Raw genomic sequence first — 22,827 nt, 5'->3', positions numbered from 1 at the left:
TGTAGATGGGGAGAAAGATAGTGTAGAGTGAAGCAAAGTGGAAGAAAATGAAGGAGCGAACGATGCACTGGCACAAAAGAGAGAGGGATAAAGGCTGCATGTGTAGTGGAGTGAGAGGGTGTTTGTTTTGGAGTGAGGGAGAAAGTGTGTGTGGCTGTCTTTGTGTGACTTTTTTGCCTGTATGTCAGAATGATCGACGTTGCATTGTTCCCAAATCTAACCAGCTGCGTATCTATGCCATTGGATTTAGGCTCGTCACTGGGTCCACAAAGGCAACATTTTCACTCAGACATAACATACACCACACAGGCTTTGTTCCAGCCTCTTCAAACAGTTTTCACTGAGGAGGTGTGACAGCACGCCAGGCGGGGAACTGCTGCCCACCATTTCCAAGCCTCGGCAGAAAACAGAGGAGAGACGGAGACTGGGGGATTTTTTACACCAATTATCTAATGTGTGATCTGGGGGCCTGGCTGGCTGTCATGCAGCCTCTGGTTTATTCTGTCTTTTAATCTTTCTAGTAATCTTTTTGCCACTGCTGAGCCGGTGTCACAGCAGTGGACTCCAAGACAAGGCAATTCCATTAGGAGATGGCACGAGGCGGCATTCATTAATGGCCCCGGCCAGATGCTGCGCCGCATATCGAACTGATTCCTCAGGATAATGTATTGTGCCTCATCACAAAGTTGTTCCAGAAAGGGGGTCTCCATATATTCAGGAGGAAGCATTGAGAGAGCAGGTGGATTTGGAGTATCATTGTGCCTCCCTCCCATCCCTCATTCTGTGCCAGGTCTATCTCAGCCTGCTCAGTATTCAACTCTCTCAACTGTCCACTCAAATCTTCTCTCAATCAATCGGAAGTGTTTAAGCAGAAAGCAGTGCAGACATGAAGCGCTTCATCCTCCTGCACCCAGTCCTCCCAGTGTCTCTCACCCCTCACCGTCTGCATCGCCAAACAGCAACTGTGGTATTAGAAAATGTCGTGAAGAAGCGCTGAGAGATGCCTCGCCTCTGCAACGATGTTTCACATCCTCTGCTTTTATAACACTCCCCTCTTTAACTCCACTGTTACATAAGTGCCTATATGTACGGGCAACCTTCACAATTCATAGCCTTGGGAGACAGGTGACTGATGTAAAGGGAGGGGGGATATAGCAGGAGCCGAAGAAAGTATGAAAGAAAACACAAAAGATGTAGAGGTGGTGGAAAAAAAGAACATTTGGAGGAGAGGAGAGAGAGAGGAGAGAGAGCCGTGGTCGGTCAATTATTCAAGAGGGGCTCGTCGTACCCTGGGAGCTGCTTTGAACACGCCTGCCGAGCGTCACCTGCTAATGGGCCACAGATTGACATGCTACCTGAGCAGACCCCGTCCCCCCCGTCCCCCGCCCCCCGTCCCCTCTCCTCCAATGTGGGCTCTTATCAGTGCTCTCTGGTGGAACGTGTACATAATGACTCCATGACCAGTCTGCTGTGGGAGCTGGAGGGTTGTTTGCACAAAGAAAAAAGAGGATATCTTTTTTAAAAAGGGCGATGGGTTATTTTAAGAAAATAGGTGAATTATTTATGTCAGCCTGCTCGGAAGTGTTGTGTGCATTTGCACTACCGCTTGCTAGGTGTATTCGGGGATACACAAGCTGAAAATGACGAGAGGGTGTTTATTCGGTAACACTGTACGTTTTTAGCCCCTGTCACCGGGGAGTGTATTATTTTTGCTTGATGTTTTGTGTGTGCCCGTGTGTTTGGTGGTCTTTAGGGGGCTGGCGTGCGTTCATGAAGCCCTGAAGTTGCCATGGCTTGGAGATAAAAGGCCTGATTATTCTACTTGGCATCCATTAGTTTTGGCGCTGCCTGAATATCGTCCAGTATAAATCTGACCCAGAACTACTTTCCTTCATCTTCCTTTCTTCTTCTCCACCTCTCCCCCTCTCTCTCTCCTGTCTTTGACCAGCCCAGATTCGGGGCTTAAAGACTGAGTTATTTTTTTATTTCTTTTTAAAGTGAATATCCTACTGTGGTTGACTTCCTGTGAGAGCAGCCGAGCCCACACTATAACTTCAAAGCTTGTATACTACACCTTTTTTTTTTTTTTAAGGATAATGGAAATGGCATTGATTTTACAGGGCGAGGAAGCATCTGTGGATTTACATTAGTGTTACATTTTACTCGAGTTGTGTTTTTTTCACATTCACTTTTCCACACACGGTTGTTGAATGACTTTGTTTATCTTTTGGATCCATGAATACTATACTGATTTATCTCTTGAACTGTTCTTCTCTCGTGTGTCCTCTGCTCTGTCAGTGTCTGGACAGTTGGAAATGGGTGAGATAAGCACTCTGTTTTTGGACATGGCCACTGCGGCCTAGCGGGAGCTGCCTGGCACCCTCGCTGAGGGCGTGTGGAGAATTCATCTTGATGAAAGCTTCTTTTGTGTGTCACCTCCCCTCCGCTATCTCGCTTTCTGTCTCTCTACCTGTCTGCCTCACGCTCTCTCTCTCTAAGGACAGCACCCTTTATATTTAAGCAGCAGAACTACAATTGAAATTGGTGATGTCTTCTCTAAAGAAACAGGTCTGGTCTGTGACAAGAAGAAGCAGCATTTGGCTTCGACTGCCACAATGTACCCACACCCAGGGGCGCCGTTTGCCGACAGGCAAGGCAGGCAACTGCTTGGGGCCCCGGACCAGAAGGGGGCCCCCAAAGAAGGTCGATGAAATTGGTCCACAGCAACGACAACATTAAACCCCCTTGAATTTACTGCAATGACACATCGGCAACCTCCCTAAGGGGGCCCTATGCATAGCGCGCCGTCAAAAGCTGCTTCAAAATGTCCGTTTAGCAATCTCTGCTCCACCGGGGGAGGGGAGACATGCCCCCCAACGCTGGATGCGTTGGGGGGCATGTCTCTTCTGCCTGGGGCCCCGGAGTGCCCACACCTTTTGGTCAGACTCAATACCAAGTGAAAAGATATTGATCGTTCATGTCGAGCTTCTGTGTCATTTCAGCTAATCCAACAATGTTTCACATCAGATTTCAAAGAAAATGTTTAAGGCTGTGTCCTTGATAGAGGTTGTGAAGGTTTTTTTAAAGACACTTTGAATTTTGATCTATTTTTTTATTGCCAGTTTTACAAAATGTTATGGTCTAATTTGCACTTCATTAATTGTTTTCTGAAAGTACTCAAACTGTTTTATTTTCATAATGCAGCAGCCACCATATGGGCATTAGGTGCATAGACTCAACAGATGTTTAGCCGACTCTACATAAAAACATTGATACCTGCCCTCGATAGCTGTTTTCAGTTTGTCTTTGTACGGTATATTGTATCTGTTCCTGTTCAGCTGCTGCTGGTAGTGCCCAAGACCAGGCTCAAAACCCGAGGGCACCGAGCCTTCACAGCAGCTGGCCCTAGGCTCTGGAACACTCTGCCCCTCCATGTGAGGTCGGCCCAAACCCTAGGGGTTTTTAAATCGACACTAAAGACTCACTTCTTCTCCCTGGCCTTCTAGTCAGAGCGGAGCACGACTCCTGACATTTCCCTGTGTTCGATTTTTATATTTATTGTTGTAATTTATTGTCTTCTGTTTGCTATCGCAAAGTGTTTTTATTCCATGTGCAGCACTTTGGCTCGACCAAAAATCGTTTTTAAAATGTGCTATATAAATAAAACTTGATTTGATTTGATTAGAAAACAAACTATGAAGAAATCAATAAATTGCCCGTCACAAAGTAACGTACATTCTCCTTTGACAAAGCTCAAATTCAAACACATTAAAAACATTGCTTGGATTGTCCTGCGTCCTTACCTGAACCCACACAGAGTTGGTGGGGGTCCATTATCAGTATATGAATGTAGGACCTTTGCAGGAGAAGGGCTCTGTGGATAAAGGGGAGTGGAGAATGAGTTGTGAGTTTCATTATCTGACGACATCATTCTGCAGAGCCAGATAAATAGTGAATGAGAGGCAGGAGGGGGATGTATGTGAGACAGTAAATGAGAAGTGGGCTCGCGCAGAGAGCAGATGTGGGCGCTGGAGCCTTTATAGTGAGGGACAATTAGAGCCTCACCTTGGGAGACGTGGACCCTTGTTATCACGGCTTGTCGCAGGATATAATCGCACCACCAACTCAGGCGGATGGATGACTATTGGAGGCTAGTCGTGACCGGGGTCTAACTTCACCCCCTCATACCGCTGAAGATTTTCATTCTTCATTAGGACAAGAGGGATTCCCATTATCTTTTCCCATTCTCCATTTTATTCTCTTTTGTGCGTGTGTGTCATCTATCCCGTTTTAATGATTACAATTTCTGCATGAGCAGATTTTTGGACATTACAGAGACTCTAGCCCAGATAGTTTAGCCACTCAAAATCCCAGTTGCATTAAACTAAAGCATAGTCATTAAAATATGGAGTTTGATTGCTGAATTTGAGTGCTGCTAAAGTGCATGCTGTATTGCTGCCAGTCTGAGCTGCCACACCGATGCGAAGCCTCGAGCACAGGGGCCAGCTTCAGCCAGAAAAGCATTCCCAAGTGGTCGTTGGAAACATTTCAGTGTAATAAAAGGGGGAAAAAACATGCCTAGTGGCCTCAATTACATTTATTTTATGCAAAGAGTCTAGTTGGAGGAGAGCCACGGTTTAATATTCAACTGTGTCATCTATATTTCTGTTTGATATTTAAACTTCCTCTGTGGATGTCTAGAAAGTAAAGAGCAGCTTAAGCCACACAGATTAATCAATGGAATTTATGCCGTTCATATTTCTTCTGAGCAAGCTGCCAGCGACCCATAATGCTTTGCAAGTGATTTAATCAGAGTTTGGCGCTGTGGCTGTGGCGTTATTATGTTGATCATCATCAGTTTTGTTTCCCTCACTGCAACAATTCAAATACAGACGCCCATCGAGGCAACTTCCAAGCACCCTTTGAGTGGGCCAGCCTTTGCCTTTATAAAATGTTAGGAGCATTTAAATCACACTTCTTCTGTTGTTTTTATTTAATACGTTATTGAAGTTTGAACAGGTAAAACTATCTAGGGTGTTACAAGAGGAATGACACATTACAGTAAAACAAATCTGTGTGTATCACATAGTAGTAAAACAATTAGTGGATAGAAATTAGCCAAGTGTTAGCATTTGAGTTTTTCTCTGTTTTGTGTCGATGTTTATTGAATTTATTTGTTTTTTAGACCAGCTGGTCTGACAACGGAAGCCATTTGAAGCTGTTCCTCTTAGGCTGCGAGAAATTCTGATGTTTTATAGACTAAAGGATGCATTATTTAATAAAACAAAAAAACAACTGACAGATGAAGCTCTTTTATCAGACATTTTGAGTGGGTTTTGCCACTGAATTGCTATCATTGTTATCATCTGGTGATCCCGTTGGAGGGTCCCAAACCCCCAGATTGGGAACTTGTGTGTATTTGTTGTTTATTTAGTCGAAGCTAGCAGCTGAGGCTCGAGTCCTGACTCATCGTCTCCTCCATCAGCCTGGCAGATAATTCCTCGGGTCCTGCAAGAAATTCTTTGTACTTTTATTATGAAGCGCCACTGCATGCCGCTCTCATACAGTATGTGCATACAGTTAAAATGGCTAATACTTTACATTTCTGAACGGGTCCCTGAAGCTCCATTACACCCACTTTCCTGCAGGAGCGGCCCGAAGCGAGGCTGAGGGAGACACCGAGCAACTGAGCTGCAGGGAGGAATCAGCAGAAAGTCCGTCCTTTCAACTGAAAGATCCATTTCTTAGCATCTGTGTCGGCAAGATTCTGCCCCGCAAGCTGCTGGATGCTGTTCTTTAGCTGAGGCTGCACTGTGACCTCCTGCTGAGAGGGGGAAGCAAAAAGATTTCGCTTATAGGGGATCAATAAAATATCACTTTAAAGCTGAAATCCATAACTTTCTGCATGTTCAAACTACAGCCGCAATTGAGCGTTTAATTCTGCCGTTATGAAATTGTTTCACATCATTGTTGTTGGCCTGCTGTGTAAATGTCATGACCTACCAACATCATCACAGATGTAATAATTACCGCAGTGATTTATTTGGTTTGAAAGCGTTGGCCTTTTTGAGGCTGAGAGTGGAGCACACTCTATGGAGACAATCTTTCTCTTTCGTAAATCACATGTGTTTAGCTTAAAGATTTGTTAAGACTCAGCATCGGATGAAAAGGGAATTCCTGTCAAGGTGTCCTTGAGCAAGATTTCAGCAGAATATGCTGTGGGTAGGTGATGCAGCAGTACAGAATAGCTCCCGGGTGCGAGGGATCTGTAAATGTTAAAAACGTTATTGCGAAGCTTCCCTGAATTAGATAAAGGGCAGGAGAGAAGTGTGGCAGAGCTCCTGGAATGAGTGAAGCAAAGGTAGAGGGCGTGGGAATGAGCCGTGGGGAGGTGATACTGAAATGGGTAAATATGAAAAGGTAATGTTCCTCAATTTCTTTGAGGCCGGAGTGGACAGAGGTTGTGGAGGAAACTGGGGGATGGCTCCCAGTGGTCTGATAGTAATAGAAGAGAGTTGCAGCGTCTGCCTCTTCCTGCAGTCTGGCTCAGCACTTGTTTCTCCCTCAGTCCTCCATTTTGGATCGAAACATTGTAAACCGGGCCGTTAATTGCGGCGTTAACTCAATCAGTGACGACTCACAGGAGATATTGCGTGTGTGCGCTTGCATGCATGTCTAATGGTTGTCTGTGTCCTTTGTGCGCATGTGTGCGTGCACAACTAATGAGTTTTGGTGCTGAGGTACAGAGAAAAACAGCAGAGCCCAGCTTGTCCCTGCCATGGGACTGGATTGGAGGAGTCTTGTCGGCGGTAAACAGGCGATCGGTGGATGGCTTTAAAGTCACGCCATTTTGCACATCAGTAGCTTATCCTCCTGATGAGGCTGATGTAGATTACCCCTGAGAGTGTGTGTTTTAAGGTCATCAATGAAGAGGCCATGCTGACCTCATCTTTACTCTGAGCGGCTTCGATAACTCAGACAGTGTCCCTGAAGAAGAACAAGATAGTTGTAAAAGTCTAATGAACTCATTTTTCATGGCAGCCATCTTGGAAAGCTTTAATGACAAACAACGCAGACACCAAGAAACATCTTTACAGTTAATTAGACATAGATGACTTACTGTTGCTGCACTGGGTGTGATAGTCTGTGCACCGACGAGCAATTATGCAAAAGTCCATTCTTTAAATTGAATCGTACCGCCACGGTGCTACTTTTGACACGGAAATAATCGGTTCACGGTAAATTGTAGACGTGCAAACACATAGAGCAAATTGGAGGTCAAATTGTTGAAATATTTGCCAGAAAAAGGGAATCCTGGCACAAGAAATATGTTAGCATTGAAATTAAAAGAATGGGAAATATTAAAACCACTTTGCTTTCATGAGTCAATTTCATTTTCCAGTGTGCACTCATGATATTATTTCACAAACGTCAACCCCCTGCTGCTTTGTGAATTTAGAAAGAACAGTACTGGTGTCATTGTACTCTTTACAGCATTAATAGCTTCAGAGTGAAAACCCAAGTGTTCTTTTCTTTTGTTCCCCCACAGTCAGAAGCTATTGCAGCCTTTTCTACTGCAAGGTTGGACTTTGTTTGTCAAAAGCAACAACTTGTCTCTTCAAGCTGTTTTAATGGATTTCGAAAAACAGTTTGCGCCTCTGGTATGAACCTGCAGCAGAAAGAAACGCCACTGACTTCAGACTGTGGAGAATACCTAGATGAATTTTGACTTTTCATATCCATTTATGTCAGTAGGGGGGAAAAAACAAATAGAATTGCGCTGGTATCATTTTCCTTGAAAGTCAGCAGCGCGTATATTTCTTCTTTGATGATATCTGGCAAAACTATTATGGAGAAAAATGACATGGATTTGTTTCAGTTTTACGCTCAGAGGAGCAAAACAATAGTGATTGACACCGCTCGTGTGGAAAGTGAGGGAAGTATCCCCTGATAATTCCTCATCTCTGCTTACAAATGATTATTTCTGGTGTTTTATTTGTTCCTACAAAAATTAAATGTGTTCTGTGTCTATAGAAGATGTTCTGTTTTTGTCCACTGTATGCTTTTAAGTATATTTAGCTGTAGCGCTACCTTTCCATTGTTATTTATTGATACCGGCAGTATCCTCCAAAGACTCTTTTTAGCGCAGAAGTGAAAGGTGCAGTGGTGCTATCTTTGTCTTCCTCTCTCCCCCCCTCCTCTTTACCTCTCGTTCTCTCCCCGCTATCTGCCTCCCTTGGCAGTCTTCACCACGAGTGCAGCCTTTACTAACTAGCTGCACACTCCCACTCATAGGAAAATGATGATGAGACAGAAAAAGCAGCACAGAGACAATGCACAGCAGGAAGAGGGGGAGAGATGTGAGCTGCGGGAGAAGAGAGACAACGAGAGAATGAGAGCCATCAGTCTTTTTGATGCACTTTTACCACATATATGTTCATCCCCGGGGAGCACTATGTCTCTGTCGGCCTCTGCCTCTCGTTCTGTGCTTTTCTCTTTGTTGTCATCATTCAGTGCGTTTTCCTTCCTCCCCCCCCCCCCCTCACCACTGTAACTTATTAAATCTCCTCTCACCCCCTTCTTCTGTTTCTCCTCTCCTGTCCTCTCTGCCCTGCAACCTCTCTGTCTTGTGCCGCTAAGTGGACTGCTTATATAACAGTGTACACCTAGAGGGACTCCTCTCACCCAGCCAGCCCCTTCTTCTCACCCCACCCTTATAGTCTCCTCTTTCTTTTCCCTTCTCTTCTGCACCACCTTGCCTTCTCTTCTTCCTCCAGAGTCGTTTTTTCCTCCTCCTGCTTCTTATATCGCTGGCTTTATGATTGGTGCAAATGGTCCTCCTGCTGTGTAGCTATGTCTACTGAAGCTGAAGTGATAACCAAAACAGTAAACAGTAAAGTAACAGAACCGCATGTTCATCTGGGGATGAAACATGGATGGATAATTGGCCACACTTGAAATAATTGCTTACAGGTAATTATTTAAGAGTTTACCTATAGCTGAAATAATTGCCAAATGTCCTGCTCAAATATATGGAATTGCTTATTTTTTAGATCTCACATACTTGGGTTTTTGAATGCGGATTGGACAAAACAAGCATTTTAGTCACTTACTGACATTTTTTAGGCTAGAGAATCAATACATTCATCAGAAATAGTGATTCCTTTAGAAATTCATCCACAGCTTGTACACTGAAGTCCCATGGATGCATCAAAATACGTTGTTATTGTTCGTTAAGTGGCCTCTCCTGCAAATATGTTATATGTTCTCAAGCCAGTAAATCTTAAAGCATAAAGAAAAAAGATATCCCTTGTGAGTTAGCAGCATTTGCTGTACTCTCTCAGTAGAATCGCAGGATGAAACAAACCCTCTTTATTTGTCACACATACATGCACACAGCACACAAAGTGAAATGTGGTCTCTGCTTTTAACCCATAGTACTAGGAGCAGTAGCATTGAGTGTTATCCATACATACTATTTCACACACACACACACACACACGCACACACACACACACACACACACACACACGCACACACACACACACGCACACACACACACACACACACACACACACACACACACACACACACACTAGGGCTGCTCGATTATGGCACAAATCATAATCTCGATTATTTGGGTCAATAATTGATATCACGATTATTAAAAACGATTATCCATTTACTTTGAAAACATCAATTTATTGGAACAGTATGTTTTTAACAGTTGATTACCCTGAACTTTAAGTATAATTCAACTGAAAAACCAACAAAAAAAATATTTCATTTGAAAAAAAAAAAAAAAAAAGTAATAATAATAATTAAAAGAAAATCGTTTTATTTCGATTACGTTGTTTTCGTAATCGTTGCAAGCCATAATCGTAATTGCGATTAAAATACGATTAATTGAGCAGCCCTAACACACACACACACACACACACACACACACACACACACACACACACACACACACACACACACACACACACACACACACACACACACACACACACTTGCGTTCGGCCCCTCTCACCTATCTCTCAATGACTCCATCACTCAGACTTTTTACACGCACATCCAGGATTCTCCTCGTGGCATGTTTTCATATTCAACCCTAGCTCTTTCTCCCACTTTCATCTTTGGTCTATCTGCCTACCATTCTTTCTACCGCACCCCCCCCCCCCCCCATTGTACTGCTTTATCTATCTATGCCCTTCTCTCCCCCATCCCAAACTTCCTCCCCTCCTCCACCACCAAGCCCCCCTCTCTAAATATAGTCCCTTTGAAGCATAGCTGTGTTGTCTCTCCCTGCAACACTGCAAGACAAAAGTCTGTCATCTCACATCTGAGCAGCGAGGACAGGAAGCACAGATAAGATTGATGGGCCTAAAAAGGAACACTGGTTAAGAGAATTGATATTCATCTGCCTCAGCGTGTGTGTGTGTAAATGAAGAGGAGGGGAGGAGATAAGAACGATGGGGCAGGTGAGGATCCAGTAAAGAGTTGTAAGAGAACAGTGAGGAAGATGGCAAGACAGAAAGAGAGGGAGAAGGAGAGGTGTTATGACATTTCTGATCCACATTTTGTAATTGAATAATAATCTCTCAGGGGGCCTGACCCAGTAACATATGCACGGATACGCACGCAGCTTTGTGCGCGTGTGTGCAGGCACAATGCATACACAGTGAGGGGTGATGTGTGTGCTACTTTGTATGTGTGTAACAGACAATATGTAGGAAAGAAGAGAGAAGCAGGGGAGAGAAAGAATGAGTGAAAGAGGGGAGGTTAGCTCTTTAACAACAGACAGCACAATACCTCCACCTGGTGGTGAAAAGGGGTCATTACTGCTATAGTTGGTGCACGTTACACATCACTGCAGCCAAGTGAATTCCCTTCTCATCAGCTCACCTGCAGGAGCCCTTTTAATGAATTCTACTTTGTCTAATTACAGATTGTGTAATTTACATAATAGGTATACTTAGCATTATAAACAGTGAAGATCACAGTGTGGTGGTGGAATGCAAAATCATGCCACATCATCGCCTCAGTGAGGACACTTGAATCACGGATACTGTACTGCCATGTACGTCACGCACACTTTACCTTAGAGTGGCCTTCCTTACCTGCATGCAGCACACTCCTCCATCAGAGGCCGGGGGAGAGTGTGTCGTCATAGGAACCGTGTGCAGGCCGACTGACAGGATCTCCTTCCGCCTCGATGACCTGGCTGGCTCAGGGGGAAAGACAAGAGGGCAGATTATCATTCTCAGCACTGTCCTAAGACTTGCTACGAGAAATTTAGTGAGGGAATGTGTGTTTTTATAGGTAGAGGGGGGAGAAAGGTGTAATAGTATCTCGCTCAAAGAGAAGAGGGCGTTAATGTGCGCTTAGGGGAAATGTTTATAGCTCTCTTGCCTCTTTGTGTGGCTTTTACATTCACTATGTGCTCAGTTTTATGTCATTGTAAATTAATTTTCTTGGGTTTGCATTGAAGGGGCCTTGGGACTTTCGGGTCTTGAAAACATGTTTCATTTTTTTACAGACTGAAGGATCAAATGATTGACTATCAAGAGAACTGCGAGGTTATGGGGACAGTTCAAGCATTTGGAAATTCTCTTATTTGCTTACCTCCCAAGAGTGACATGAGAAAAACACATCTGTTTAAAATCTTTCTGTTCAATATGAAGCTATAGGAGCTTAGCTTAGCATAAAGACTGAGAACAGGGGAAACTGCTAGCCTGGCTTTGTCCACTAGTATCTGCTTACCAACACCTTTAAAACTAACCTGTTTACATGATATATCTTGTTTCTTTGTAGAGTCTAAAAACAGTTGCAGTTTTATTAGGTGTTATGTGCTGGGCTATTTCTTGACTGGGAAAAACTTATTTTTCAGGTGTCTGGTTGCCTGGCAACCTAACGCTGGCAACAGGCCTCCAAATGACAAACTCCTCCTTTAATGAAAACAATTGAAGCCCTAGTTACTAATCCACAGTTCTTTCAGGCTTTTCTTCCTATTGTATTTCTCATTCCATATTGTTATGCTCATATTGTGTTCTCTGACAAATTGTGGCATTATTGAGGTGGAGGCTTTGAATAAGCCTGTTGGTTTTCTGCCATTTATTGTACTCTATATCATTTGTTATCTTAGGTATTTTAAATTGAGTAAATAAACCCTAACTTCCCTCTCCTCTTCTATATGTCTGTCTTTTTCATTCAGGCTGCGAAAGGAGGGATTCACGGTGCAGGTGAGCGTCAACGACTACCTGGACATCTACTGCCCGCACTACAACACCAGCCAGCGCGGCACGTTGGAGCGCAGCGTGGCAGAGCAGTACATCCTCTACATGGTCAATTACCGTGGCTACCGCACCTGCGACCCCCAGCTGGGCTTCAAGCGCTGGGAGTGCAACCGGCCTCACGCGCCCCACGCTCCCATCAAGTTCTCCGAGAAGTTCCAGCGCTACAGCGCCTTCTCGCTGGGCTACGAGTTCAATGTGGGCCAGGAGTACTACTACATCTGTGAGTCAGGCCTGCAGACGCTGGGTTATTGTGATGCATAGAAAAAACCCACAGAGTGCTGAACATCCAATATTGTAATATCTTCCCTGCAGCTGCTGTCACGTATTGATGGCATGTGGGTGTTGCTAATAGATTCTGGAAGTTGAGCTGGGGACAAAAGCTGCAGCGCTTCAGTTTGCACAGCTGATGTTGAGGGTGGCCTGCAGAGGGCACAATGTTGACATGATGTGTGTGTGTGTTTGCTCTGTGTTTTAGCCACGCCCACCCACCACCACGGCCACAGCTGCCTGAGAATGAGGGTCTACGTCTGCTGCTCCACCGGTGAGACCCAACAACCCCGTCTTAAATCCATTTCTTCCCCTCATGTGTCACTACCCTTCCACTTTCCTCTCCCCCTATCTATTTGTATCTTCTAAACACACGGAGGCAGAATGAAACACACAAAGAGACACAAAACTAAGATCTCACAATAGTTTTTTTTGTTGCCGCCTGCTCACTTGGCGAAGTTTTGATGATGGTGTCTTTTCCCTCGAAGCATACTTTGAGAGTGACGGCTTAATGTTATTCTCTGTCTCAGTGCTATTACAGTAATGCTCTATCGCTCTCTCTGTGAATGACATGCTCTCGTGAAGCCGTTCGAAAGATGTAAAGAAAAAAATTCAGCTCTCTCTGTCACTCCCCATCTCTCTCTCTGCCGAAGCTCTCTTGACCACCCCCCCACCTCATCCCTCTCCCCGACTGTCTGTTTCTTCTTCTCTCTCTGGCTCTGTGATGCCTGCTGCCCTGTGTAGTGTGTGTTATTTTTACCCTGGTAGCCTGCTTTCTCCCCTGCAGGCCTTTGATCAGAGAGCCCGGTGCTGAGAGCCCCCCCCCCTCTCCTCTAACCTTGTCAGCACTAATACATCCCACACTCAGGCCAGTGTCAGCCCCTGTGTACACATCACCTAGACTCACCCCCCCCCCCCCCTCCATCCCAGTGTCACGGCTAATCTATTGATGTGTCTTCCACGCCTCCATTTGCTTCTGTGTGTGTTTGTGTGCATCGCCGCGTGTGTCCGTGCTGTAGGAGTTTGAGTGTGTGTGTGTGTTTGTCTACACACGCTAGTTTTGCCGGCCGTAAATCTTTTTAATGTGTCCGTGTGTGCATGAATGGCCGTGTGTGCATTGGTGCATTTAGTCAGTTTACAATCCACAACCTTTGCTCAGCAAGGTCATTTTAACAGCTTGCTATCAGAAAGCTGTTGATTTGAGCTGCCTGCAGGCCGTTTTCATTTTCCCTGCGTGTCTCCCACCTCAACCCTCACTCGGCTTTAAGATAAGACAGAGATGTGAATATTCATGACATATGCTTTACATTAGTGGAGAGCTGCAACTTGATTGCTACCAGCTTCGATGTAGATTCACTCTAAATGCTATTTCATCCTCCTAACTGGGCACAATCAAAGGCTCACAAAGAAGCAGAAAACACACAAAAGACACACCAACACATCATTCATTCATGGATATTTTGGCAATGCAGACACAAGGTAATTCTATGTCTAGACGGACAGCTAATGTTAAAATGATTTCTGTCAACCGGTTCCAAATGCATTTAATCTTCAGATGGAAGTATGATTCTCAGTGCAGGATTTCTTCCGTGGCACGGGCGCACCAACTGCTCCACACTCTGCTATATCTGTATACAATTTAGTGGTGCCTGAAATGCACATTTTACCCAGTCTTGTCATTTTAATGAGGTGTTCTTTTCTGCCTGTCTCTCTACATCGTTATTTCTCCGTCCTCTCTTCTCTCTGTGTGTGTGTTTGTGTGTGCTGTGCGCTCAGTTTCCCAGGCAGATGATGACTCCAGTCAAACCTCTCCCGACTACACAGTCAGGCCAAACATCAAAATACACAACATTGGTGAGTGACTGAGCTGCTGAAAATGAACAGCAGCCAATTGCCAGATGCTGGTCAATATTTGGCTGAGCCTGCAAAGCTCAATTTGTGCCTCAATCAATATGGAAAGGAACCAGTCATGTGTTAGGTTTTTTATATTCTATGTTTGGCAAAAGAAAATCCACAGACCACGGATGGTTGATGAGTAAACCCTTTATTTTTATGCTCTAGAGACTGATTCAGTAAGACTACAGTATGAGCAGTGCACCTGGAGTGATTCAGCAGTAGTTACACACAATTCATTTCTCATACACATACTGTATTTTGTTTATACAACCCTCATTTACTCAACTACTGTACTTAATTAAAAAATGTTGAAGTACTTTTAGTTTAAGACTCCTCCTTAACAAGCTGCAACATTAAAGTGATGATTAATATTTATAATGCAAAAAAATGTATTATTAAATGGTCCATTGGACAGAATGAATAAGCTACTTTAGGGACATGTTGATGCTTATACTATTTTCTTTTACTTTTTTTGTAAAGTTTTAAATGCAAGACTCTTTTAACAGGGTATTTCTACACTGTTGCCTTACATAAGGTTATTTAAATGAGTTTCACACAGTGATATACACATTTGGGAAACACTGGGAAAGAGTATGACTATTGGATCAATTTGAAACTCGACGTAGCTGATACACCACGTTAAGATATCCTACAATTCATACACTCACTATCACACTCCCACTCACTCACAGGTAAAACCTCCACAAGGTCAGTACAGCTCTTGTAGGGAATGAAAGGCCCATGTTTACTTAAAGAGAAAACATGTCAGCGAGCGAGTCAATTGGGCAACTGAGTGGTTACATAAACCCTCTATTTTTCTTTTTCGTAAAAGCCTCTTGCCGGGAATCATTTAGTATGCTTGTTTCTGGGAGCTGTGGGCAGTCTGTGACGAGGGCTAAGAGAGTGTGACCTGCCTGAGATGGAAACTGAGACCGGCAGAGACGCAGCCTAGAGAGCTCTCCAGCCATCAGCACCGAGCAACTTCAGAGAGAGAGAGAGAGAGAGAGAGTGAGAGGGCAGGAAGGGAAGGAGGCTGAAAGACGGGAGAGACACAGTGAGGCAGAGAGATAAAAGACAGGAAGGAGGCAGGAGAAAGTCTGACAGAAAGAGGGACAGATAAGCCAGAGAGACAGAAACGGGCAGAAAACTAGATGAAACCAGAGTGGGGGCAGATAAAGGGGGGGGGCAGAGGAAGAGAGACGAGCTCAGTGGTGGGCGAATTGCTCAGCAGTAACTCGGGCTCGAGCTTACGTAGAATTTAATATAAAAAAACACACTGGCAGGGAATCAGACAAAATCATAGCCTCCAGCATTGTGATGCATTTTGCTGAATACATTTGGAGGAATAACAAAATGGAGACACACAGATTTATGCACATACTAACACACATACTTAAAAACAACTGTGATGGCCCCGCTGACCGCTGGACTCCCACTCTCTGACTCACCCTCAGGACCAGACTCAGCATCAACACTTCCCTCCTTCTCTCCACATAGGCTTTGGACTTTCCGACGTCCTCGTTGCTTTAATATTAGCTCTGCTTCTACGTCACATTGTTCTTATTTAACAGGGTGTTTTCAGGATCATTCCGGCCTCTTATGACTTCTTGTTTTTGTAATGTCTAAAGGTCATATTAGGACTGATAAGTTAGTAGCTGAAATGTTGAAACATAGGTCAGATATGGTAAGAAACATTAGCATTGAGAAAACATACTTTAAAGAGAAAGTCGAAGCCAACAATACAAATATTACTCAAGCTGTCGGCTGTAATCATTGCAGTTCATCATTTGTGAAATGAGACGCTGCCACCATTTGCAATCTGTGTGCAAGCGGTGCATGTGAATCCCTTTTGGTAAATGGGACGCTGTTGGCTTGTTTACAACCTGCCTGATCATCTTTGTTGCGCCATTAGACAGTCTTCCAATATCATTATTTTGATGATTCCACTCTTTAACCCAAATGAGAAAAACAACATCCATGTTGTAATTAAGCAGAATTAATCATCCTTTAAGTGTGAATCGACTTCATTTATCTTCTTTTATGATTTACATTCTCTAAATCCCTTGACACACACATTTGCTCTATATAGCAGAAAGCAGATATTCATTATGCTAGAGCATCTGAAAACAAACGGCTTGTTGCCACAAATGTGCCACAAGTGTTCAACATCAGTCTTGCTGCTCAAATTAAGCATAACTTTATAGTTTCCGGCAGCAAAGCTTAGTATACTCTGTCCTATCTGCCATCTGTGACTTGCCCTTAAACAACTTCCTCCTATATTGAGTGCCTGCAGCAGTACAGGGCTGATGGCTGCACTATAAATAAGGTGCTGGACCGGAAAATGCAACAGATCATTTTGAGACGCATCAATAGGCTCTGGCACATTTGATTAATCTGTTCTGAGTGGCTTGTTATGTGCAGTTTCTTTCTGAAAATCATTCATGAGGTATAGCTGTGATGCACCGAGCAAACTGAGACCAGGGCTTCATGGACATGAAGAGTTTAAACCCTGATTCAGAAACATGGTGGACTTCCTCTGGTGCAGATACCCCCTGTCAAGCTACTGTAGCCTCTTAACCTTTTTGCCTTATCAAAGCAACAATAGATTTGAACTGGTCAAAGACAAGCACAGATCATAGTAGATTTGTGTAGGTATATAGAGCCTATATTGAATATTGCCTTTTCATAAGAGATATTGTGAATGGGGGAAATAGAGTGATTTAAGGGCTTATTCTGTTTTGTTGTCATAGTATTTATCAGTATTAAGTGATTCATCCATCACACCATTTACAATTTACATGAAGATCAGCAATTAAGTTCAGGTCATTTGGACCATCTAAGAGGTATTCGTATTAGATTAGTTTATTCTGTTGTAATCCTACAAGAAGCTGCATCTCTTTTATATAAGCTTGTTTCAATTGTTTTGATGCTCTTTTCCTTAGAGGTAGCTCCAGTATGAAGAAAGATGTGCCGTAAGCCAGTTCATTGCCCTCCATACTATAACTCAGCCCCCCCCCTCCCCCCGACCTTTAGAGCTCTTCCCATACATGATGGGTGCATCGGTTCCTGTTGTTTACGCCTCACTGTGAGCTTACCATGGCTGTGGCGCGAGACTTTATCAGACCAGACAACTCATCAACAGTCTGGAGCTGATGTTTCTTATCTCACTGTAAATGCCCCCGGTACTTTCCCGTGGACAGGAGAGCTCCTTCACCAGCGTGCTCCACACTCAGGCGAGACTGCAACACATTGTAGGCTTGGAAATTGATTTCTGTATCCCACAATTGTACTATGATGTTAGGTGTCATACTGTGGACCTTTGATAACTTGTTATGGCCCGAGGCGCCCGCCGCCCCCCACACTCACCTTCCAACAGCGGCATCTCAAAATAGCAAGGGTTTCAGAAGAGTGCAGCTTTGTGTTTGTCAAAGCTTCTTGCATCCACAAAACAATCTGTAACACCACACAAAAGTAACCACTATAGTGGAGTGGAGCTGTGGCTGCATATTTGTGTTTATGTAAAGATAAGGGAGAGCTCACTTCAGCAGACATGGCTGAAGACTCTTCCATTGGTCACTCAGTGAAATAAACTATAATCTGTGGAGTGGTGGTTCACTGAACATCCCAGGCAGGGGCGCCGCCAGGGATTTTGGGCCCCATGAAAAGATAATCACATTGGTTACTTAAACATTTTTTTCTTAATGTTCTAAAATTGTTTGGGCCCCTGTCAGTCACGGGCCCTTAGAATCGTCCTAACTTTTCACCCCCTTACGGCGCCCCTGATCCCAGCCGGTGTGCACATTAAAACACTGGATCCAGCAGGCCGTTTAACATTTTATTTTATAATCCGGTGGTTTGGTGGCGGTTACAGCACGAGTGAAGAATATGGATGTTTTTATATCATGTAATGCATCCACAGGATTAACTGCTCACTTTCCTTCAACATATTCCTTCCTTAATCAAAAGGAAAAGTGCTTTGTTCTGCAGTCTCTGGATGGAAGTAAGGGAGTGACAGGCCTGAAGGGCGGAGTTTATAGACTTTGGTAGGGAGTGGTCTACATGTGATTGACACTAGTGACTCAGGTAGAGAGGAGAGTTTGGATTTTTAACACTCAGTGTATATTGACATTTTTGGAGACGAACCGGACAGACACTGCGACCTGAGGCCCCGCCCCGAGGTAGTGCTGGTTTATATTCTCCCTAACAGACTGTTTTCAGTTTGCGTTCATGCCGGTGCACTGTGGTGTGTATGTCAGTGTCGTGTGTCATCGCCACTGACAGATGCCTCGTGTTCCTTAAGAACAAGGACGTGGGCAAGAGCCAGTCACAACCAGGACAAACCAGAGCGGTCGGATGGTTTCCTCTCAGACAGACGTGGCGCCAACAGAATTCCGTACATTCATCAGACATCAGCTGTCATGTTTTGTTGTTGCTATCTCTTATCACATGCCTTGTTTTAACTTGCAGACATTTACTGTCTGTGTCATATTTCACAAACACCAGGCAAGGATTTAGCCTAACAGTGAAACAGCATTTTGAAAATGTGTTGCCAGCTTAGTTTGTTGTATCCTCGGTTGAAAGCCAGTTTGATTTGTTAGATGAAGATACGCCAACTGGAACTCTTACACACTGGGACATGATGTAAAGTAAATGTAATGAGTTTTGGATAGACAAACGCAAGATTTGTCTTGGTTTTTAGAGACAATTTATCAAATAGATATCTCCTTTCTTGAGTCAAAACAAGTATTTGTCCTCTTTCCAGTGTCAATTTGATGTTTTAACCCAAATCATTTTCTAATAATACAACATAACATCAGTATGACAGCTCCTCTATTATCCCCACTTCACTTACACATGTTTATATCTCTTATTTGCATTAATGTGAGTTATTTCAAGAAGAAATTGTAGCTTTTTTCTGCATTTAGTTTAATTACTTTATAGAAAGAAAAAATGTTTTCTCAGTGGAGCCAGTCCAGGCTTTTCTTACGGTTGTGTAAGCAACACAGCCCTGTCTGGTTCCTTTTGTTTTATTTTGGCATATAGTAACCCTCTAGATCACATGTGTCAAACTCAAGGCCCGGGGGCCAAATCAGGCCCTTGGTAGATTTAATTTCGGCCCGCAGGATAATTTTTAATTACTATTAGATCTGGCCCTCCGGTATATTGCACGCACACCTTCACTCAATCCTGAGGGTTTCCTCAGCTCAGAGCCTGAGCCCAAACATTGATGACCTTGCACCCAAGATGAGATGCCAAGTATCTGAACTAGCGTCACAGAGCAGCAAACTGAGTTTCAATGGATGTTTCCTTCTGCACTTTTTTTCTTGCGACAACAGCGCATGTTTGGGTTTTTCTTTGAGGGAAAGTGTTTTTTTGAAGCTGTTGTTGGCCTGTGGGAAAATGTAATCATAAGAAATGACTCTGGAAAAGCTGCAGATAGAGCCATAAGAAATTAATGCTACCGATTATTTAATGTTTAATGTTGTTTTTATAGGCAATAATTTAAGCTTTGTTAGTTCCAGGTTTAATATGTGCAATAAGTTCATTTCAATACGTTTTGCAATAAACATTGAACCAGTCCGGCCCTCGACTAGTACCCATTTTTTTATTTTGGCCCACTGTGTATTTTAGTTTGACACCCCTGCTCTAGATACTGTATAATGGGAAACATGATGTTCAGACAGAGCATAATGACTCAGTGTAATCCACCTTTTACTGAATATTAAAAAGTGTGTTCTCGCAGCTCTTTCTCTGTCTTTCCCCTCCAGCTAATGTTCTGTTGTGTCTAATCAATGGCAAGGCCATAGTCATTTGGTTTGATTGAGATCCCTCTAGGATAAATCATCATTAGTGTGAAAAGAGGAATATATGAAAAAAACAGATCAGAAACAAAAGTGTTTTTAATTCTCCATCCCACATTGCCTTTAGATTGATGAATTAATAATGTAGTAATGGTTTGTTTCCTTCTGTCTGACACACAAACGCACACACCATCCATTTATCTTGTTCTTTCACACTCACGTTCTTCTCACTTGTTCTCTTTCTGTGACTTTCTCTCCAGATGAATTTAACCCTGAAGTTCCCAAACTGGAGAAAAGCATCAGTGGCAGCAGCCCATCACGTGACCGCCTTATTCTCACCGTGGCGATGCTGCTCCTGTCTGCCATCCTGATGTCCTAGCGACGTGTCACCGTGAGTGACACTTGATGCATAGCTGGGACCGCCTTGTCCGAAGGGCTTTGTATCCACCCAGTTGTGAACGTTGGCAGAAACACAGAGGAGGACAAAGTAGAGGAGCAACAGAACCACAAACAAAAGGACGAAGGAAAAATTCTTGAATAAACTTCACTAGACTTTAAAAAAAAAAAGGAGAGGCCTTTTTGCTGTCATATGTACATCAGTGTAGTTTGACCCTCCATGTGTCGTTGAACATCATCGTCATATGAATACCACAGCATTTTTTCATGTAGGTGTGTTTGCTACAACATGGAGACCACAACCAATATTCAGCCAGCAGGCAAGTGAGTAAGAGGAATACTAATGAGTTGGATGTAGACTACGTACTCTTTTTGTAGCATGGATATTAAAAAAAATCACCTGTGGAATCGTAAGCAGATCTGTCTTCAGCTTTTTTGTGACTGTAGGCTTTGAAGAATTTGGTGAACTTGGACTTTGCAGTGGAAGTTTAGGCCTTGGACCATGGACAAAGTGTACTGATGGATGAAACTCAACTAAGATGCAGTAAAAAAGCAAGCTGGACTTTGGATGTGTACTGATATCTATACAGGATATGTATATTCAGTCGTTGATGAGAACTGCTGCCATTATCCTGGAAATAGAAGAATGTTTTTGAGCTGGTATGAGGGAGCTGCTGGTTATAAATGCTCAAAATGTCTCTTTAGAAAAGGGGAAGACTTTGTGAGGATATCCACGGGCCTTTCAAGAATCCATTTTCACCAGACATCAGAAGTACCCCTGGCTTTGTGATAGGTACAGATGCAAAGCCTGTTTGTTAGGAGATAGCGAGTGCCCTCTTACAACAAGTCCTTTGTCTGCATTTCCTGCCTTCACACTGTAACAACCCTAGAAAAATACAGACCCTGGACTAGTAATTTGATGGCATTTAAATGTGGTAGATGTGTGTTTTGTTCCGAGGCATTGACCTTCAGCACTTGGCGTAGTTTTCCCCGGATGTCAACCCTTTCTCCTCGCAGCAATCAGCATGACTCATTCAGAATAACACTAATTTACAATTCTTAAAAACCTCTCTCCGCAGCGAGTTCCCTTTTAATCCCAGACAACCCCATCTATTTCCTTTCCACTTCACATGTTCCCAGCCAATCAGTGCTGATGGCCATTACAGCAGTCACCATGGAAACGACCCCATACAGTTGCCAGAGTGCGACAGGTGCCTGAGGAGAAACGGTGCTTTGAGTCTCAAAGTAACGCTGCCGCCATTTTGTTAGGAAAAAAAAATAAAAACATGTGTGAATGTGCAAATAAAGTTCACTTTTTTATATTGTTATACAGGACAACGTAGGCTGGCGTTAATCAGATTACAATGTTGTGCTTTTTTTAATTTATTTACTTTTCAAATGTATTTATTTTAACATTAAAGTATATTATTTATCTACCTAATTTATTAATGTGCATTTGAAGGCCTTCAAATGCTCGATAAGCTACTGTGCCATTTTTGTATTCTTCTTTTTAAACAGTGACATTTTTACTGCAGCATTTTGCTTGTGTAGATAACTAGGCAGATGTTATTATGCCTGACAAAGAGAGGGTTATTGGTTATGACTAATCAGTAGGGATATACACTCAGTGACCCTGCTCTCATGTAACAGGTACTGCTAAACAGATTATGTTGAAGCGCATGTCATAAACCAACTAATGAATGCAAAGACGCAGTTGACGGAAGGGCAGCGCTCCTCCAGTGCTGCACTTGCGAAAACGAAGGAGTCTGCATTGTAATGTATATTTATAATACATGCCAGTAATGGTGTGTGTGTGTGTGTGTGTGTGTGTGTGTGTGTGTGTGTGTGTGTGTGTGTGTGTGTGTGTGTGTGTGTGTGTGTGTGTGTGTGTGTGTGTGTGTGTGTGTGTGTGTGTGTGTGTGTGTGTGTGTGTGTGGTGTGTGTGGGTGTGTGTTGTGTGTGTGTGTGTGATGTGTGTGTGTGTGTGTGTGTGTGTGTGTGTGTGTGTGTGTGTGTGTGTGTGTGTGTGTGGAGCGAGCAAGAGAAAAAAACATGTGTGCACATTTGTGTGCGTATGTATGTAGAATGTGTTTGTCTGCGCTTTTTCGAGTATGTTGCATTTAGGAATTTCGTACCCGTCAAGGAGTCGTTTGTAGGATCTGAATATG

General features: G+C 43.5%; 1 protein-coding gene across 1 annotated transcript in view; it reads left to right on the top strand.

Moving 5' to 3' along the window:
• efna3a (ephrin-A3a) overlaps positions 1 to 22,489 on the top strand; it is a 58,467-nt gene extending 35,978 nt beyond the window's left edge. The window contains exons 2-5 of the mRNA XM_034124392.1: positions 12,218 to 12,519; positions 12,775 to 12,840; positions 14,343 to 14,420; positions 20,524 to 22,489. Coding sequence (XP_033980283.1) covers positions 12,218 to 12,519; positions 12,775 to 12,840; positions 14,343 to 14,420; positions 20,524 to 20,642 — 565 coding nt within the window. The 3' untranslated portion in view covers positions 20,643 to 22,489. The remainder of the gene's footprint in view (positions 1 to 12,217; positions 12,520 to 12,774; positions 12,841 to 14,342; positions 14,421 to 20,523) is intronic.
• The last annotated feature ends 338 nt before the right edge of the window (positions 22,490 to 22,827 follow it).

Source organism: Trematomus bernacchii, unplaced genomic scaffold, assembly GCF_902827165.1.
Source record: "Trematomus bernacchii unplaced genomic scaffold, fTreBer1.1, whole genome shotgun sequence".
In the NCBI taxonomy this organism is placed as follows: domain Eukaryota; kingdom Metazoa; phylum Chordata; class Actinopteri; order Perciformes; family Nototheniidae; genus Trematomus; species Trematomus bernacchii.
The sequence above is the reverse complement of the archived record's forward strand: the minus strand, read 5'-3'. Positions and strand labels throughout refer to the sequence as shown.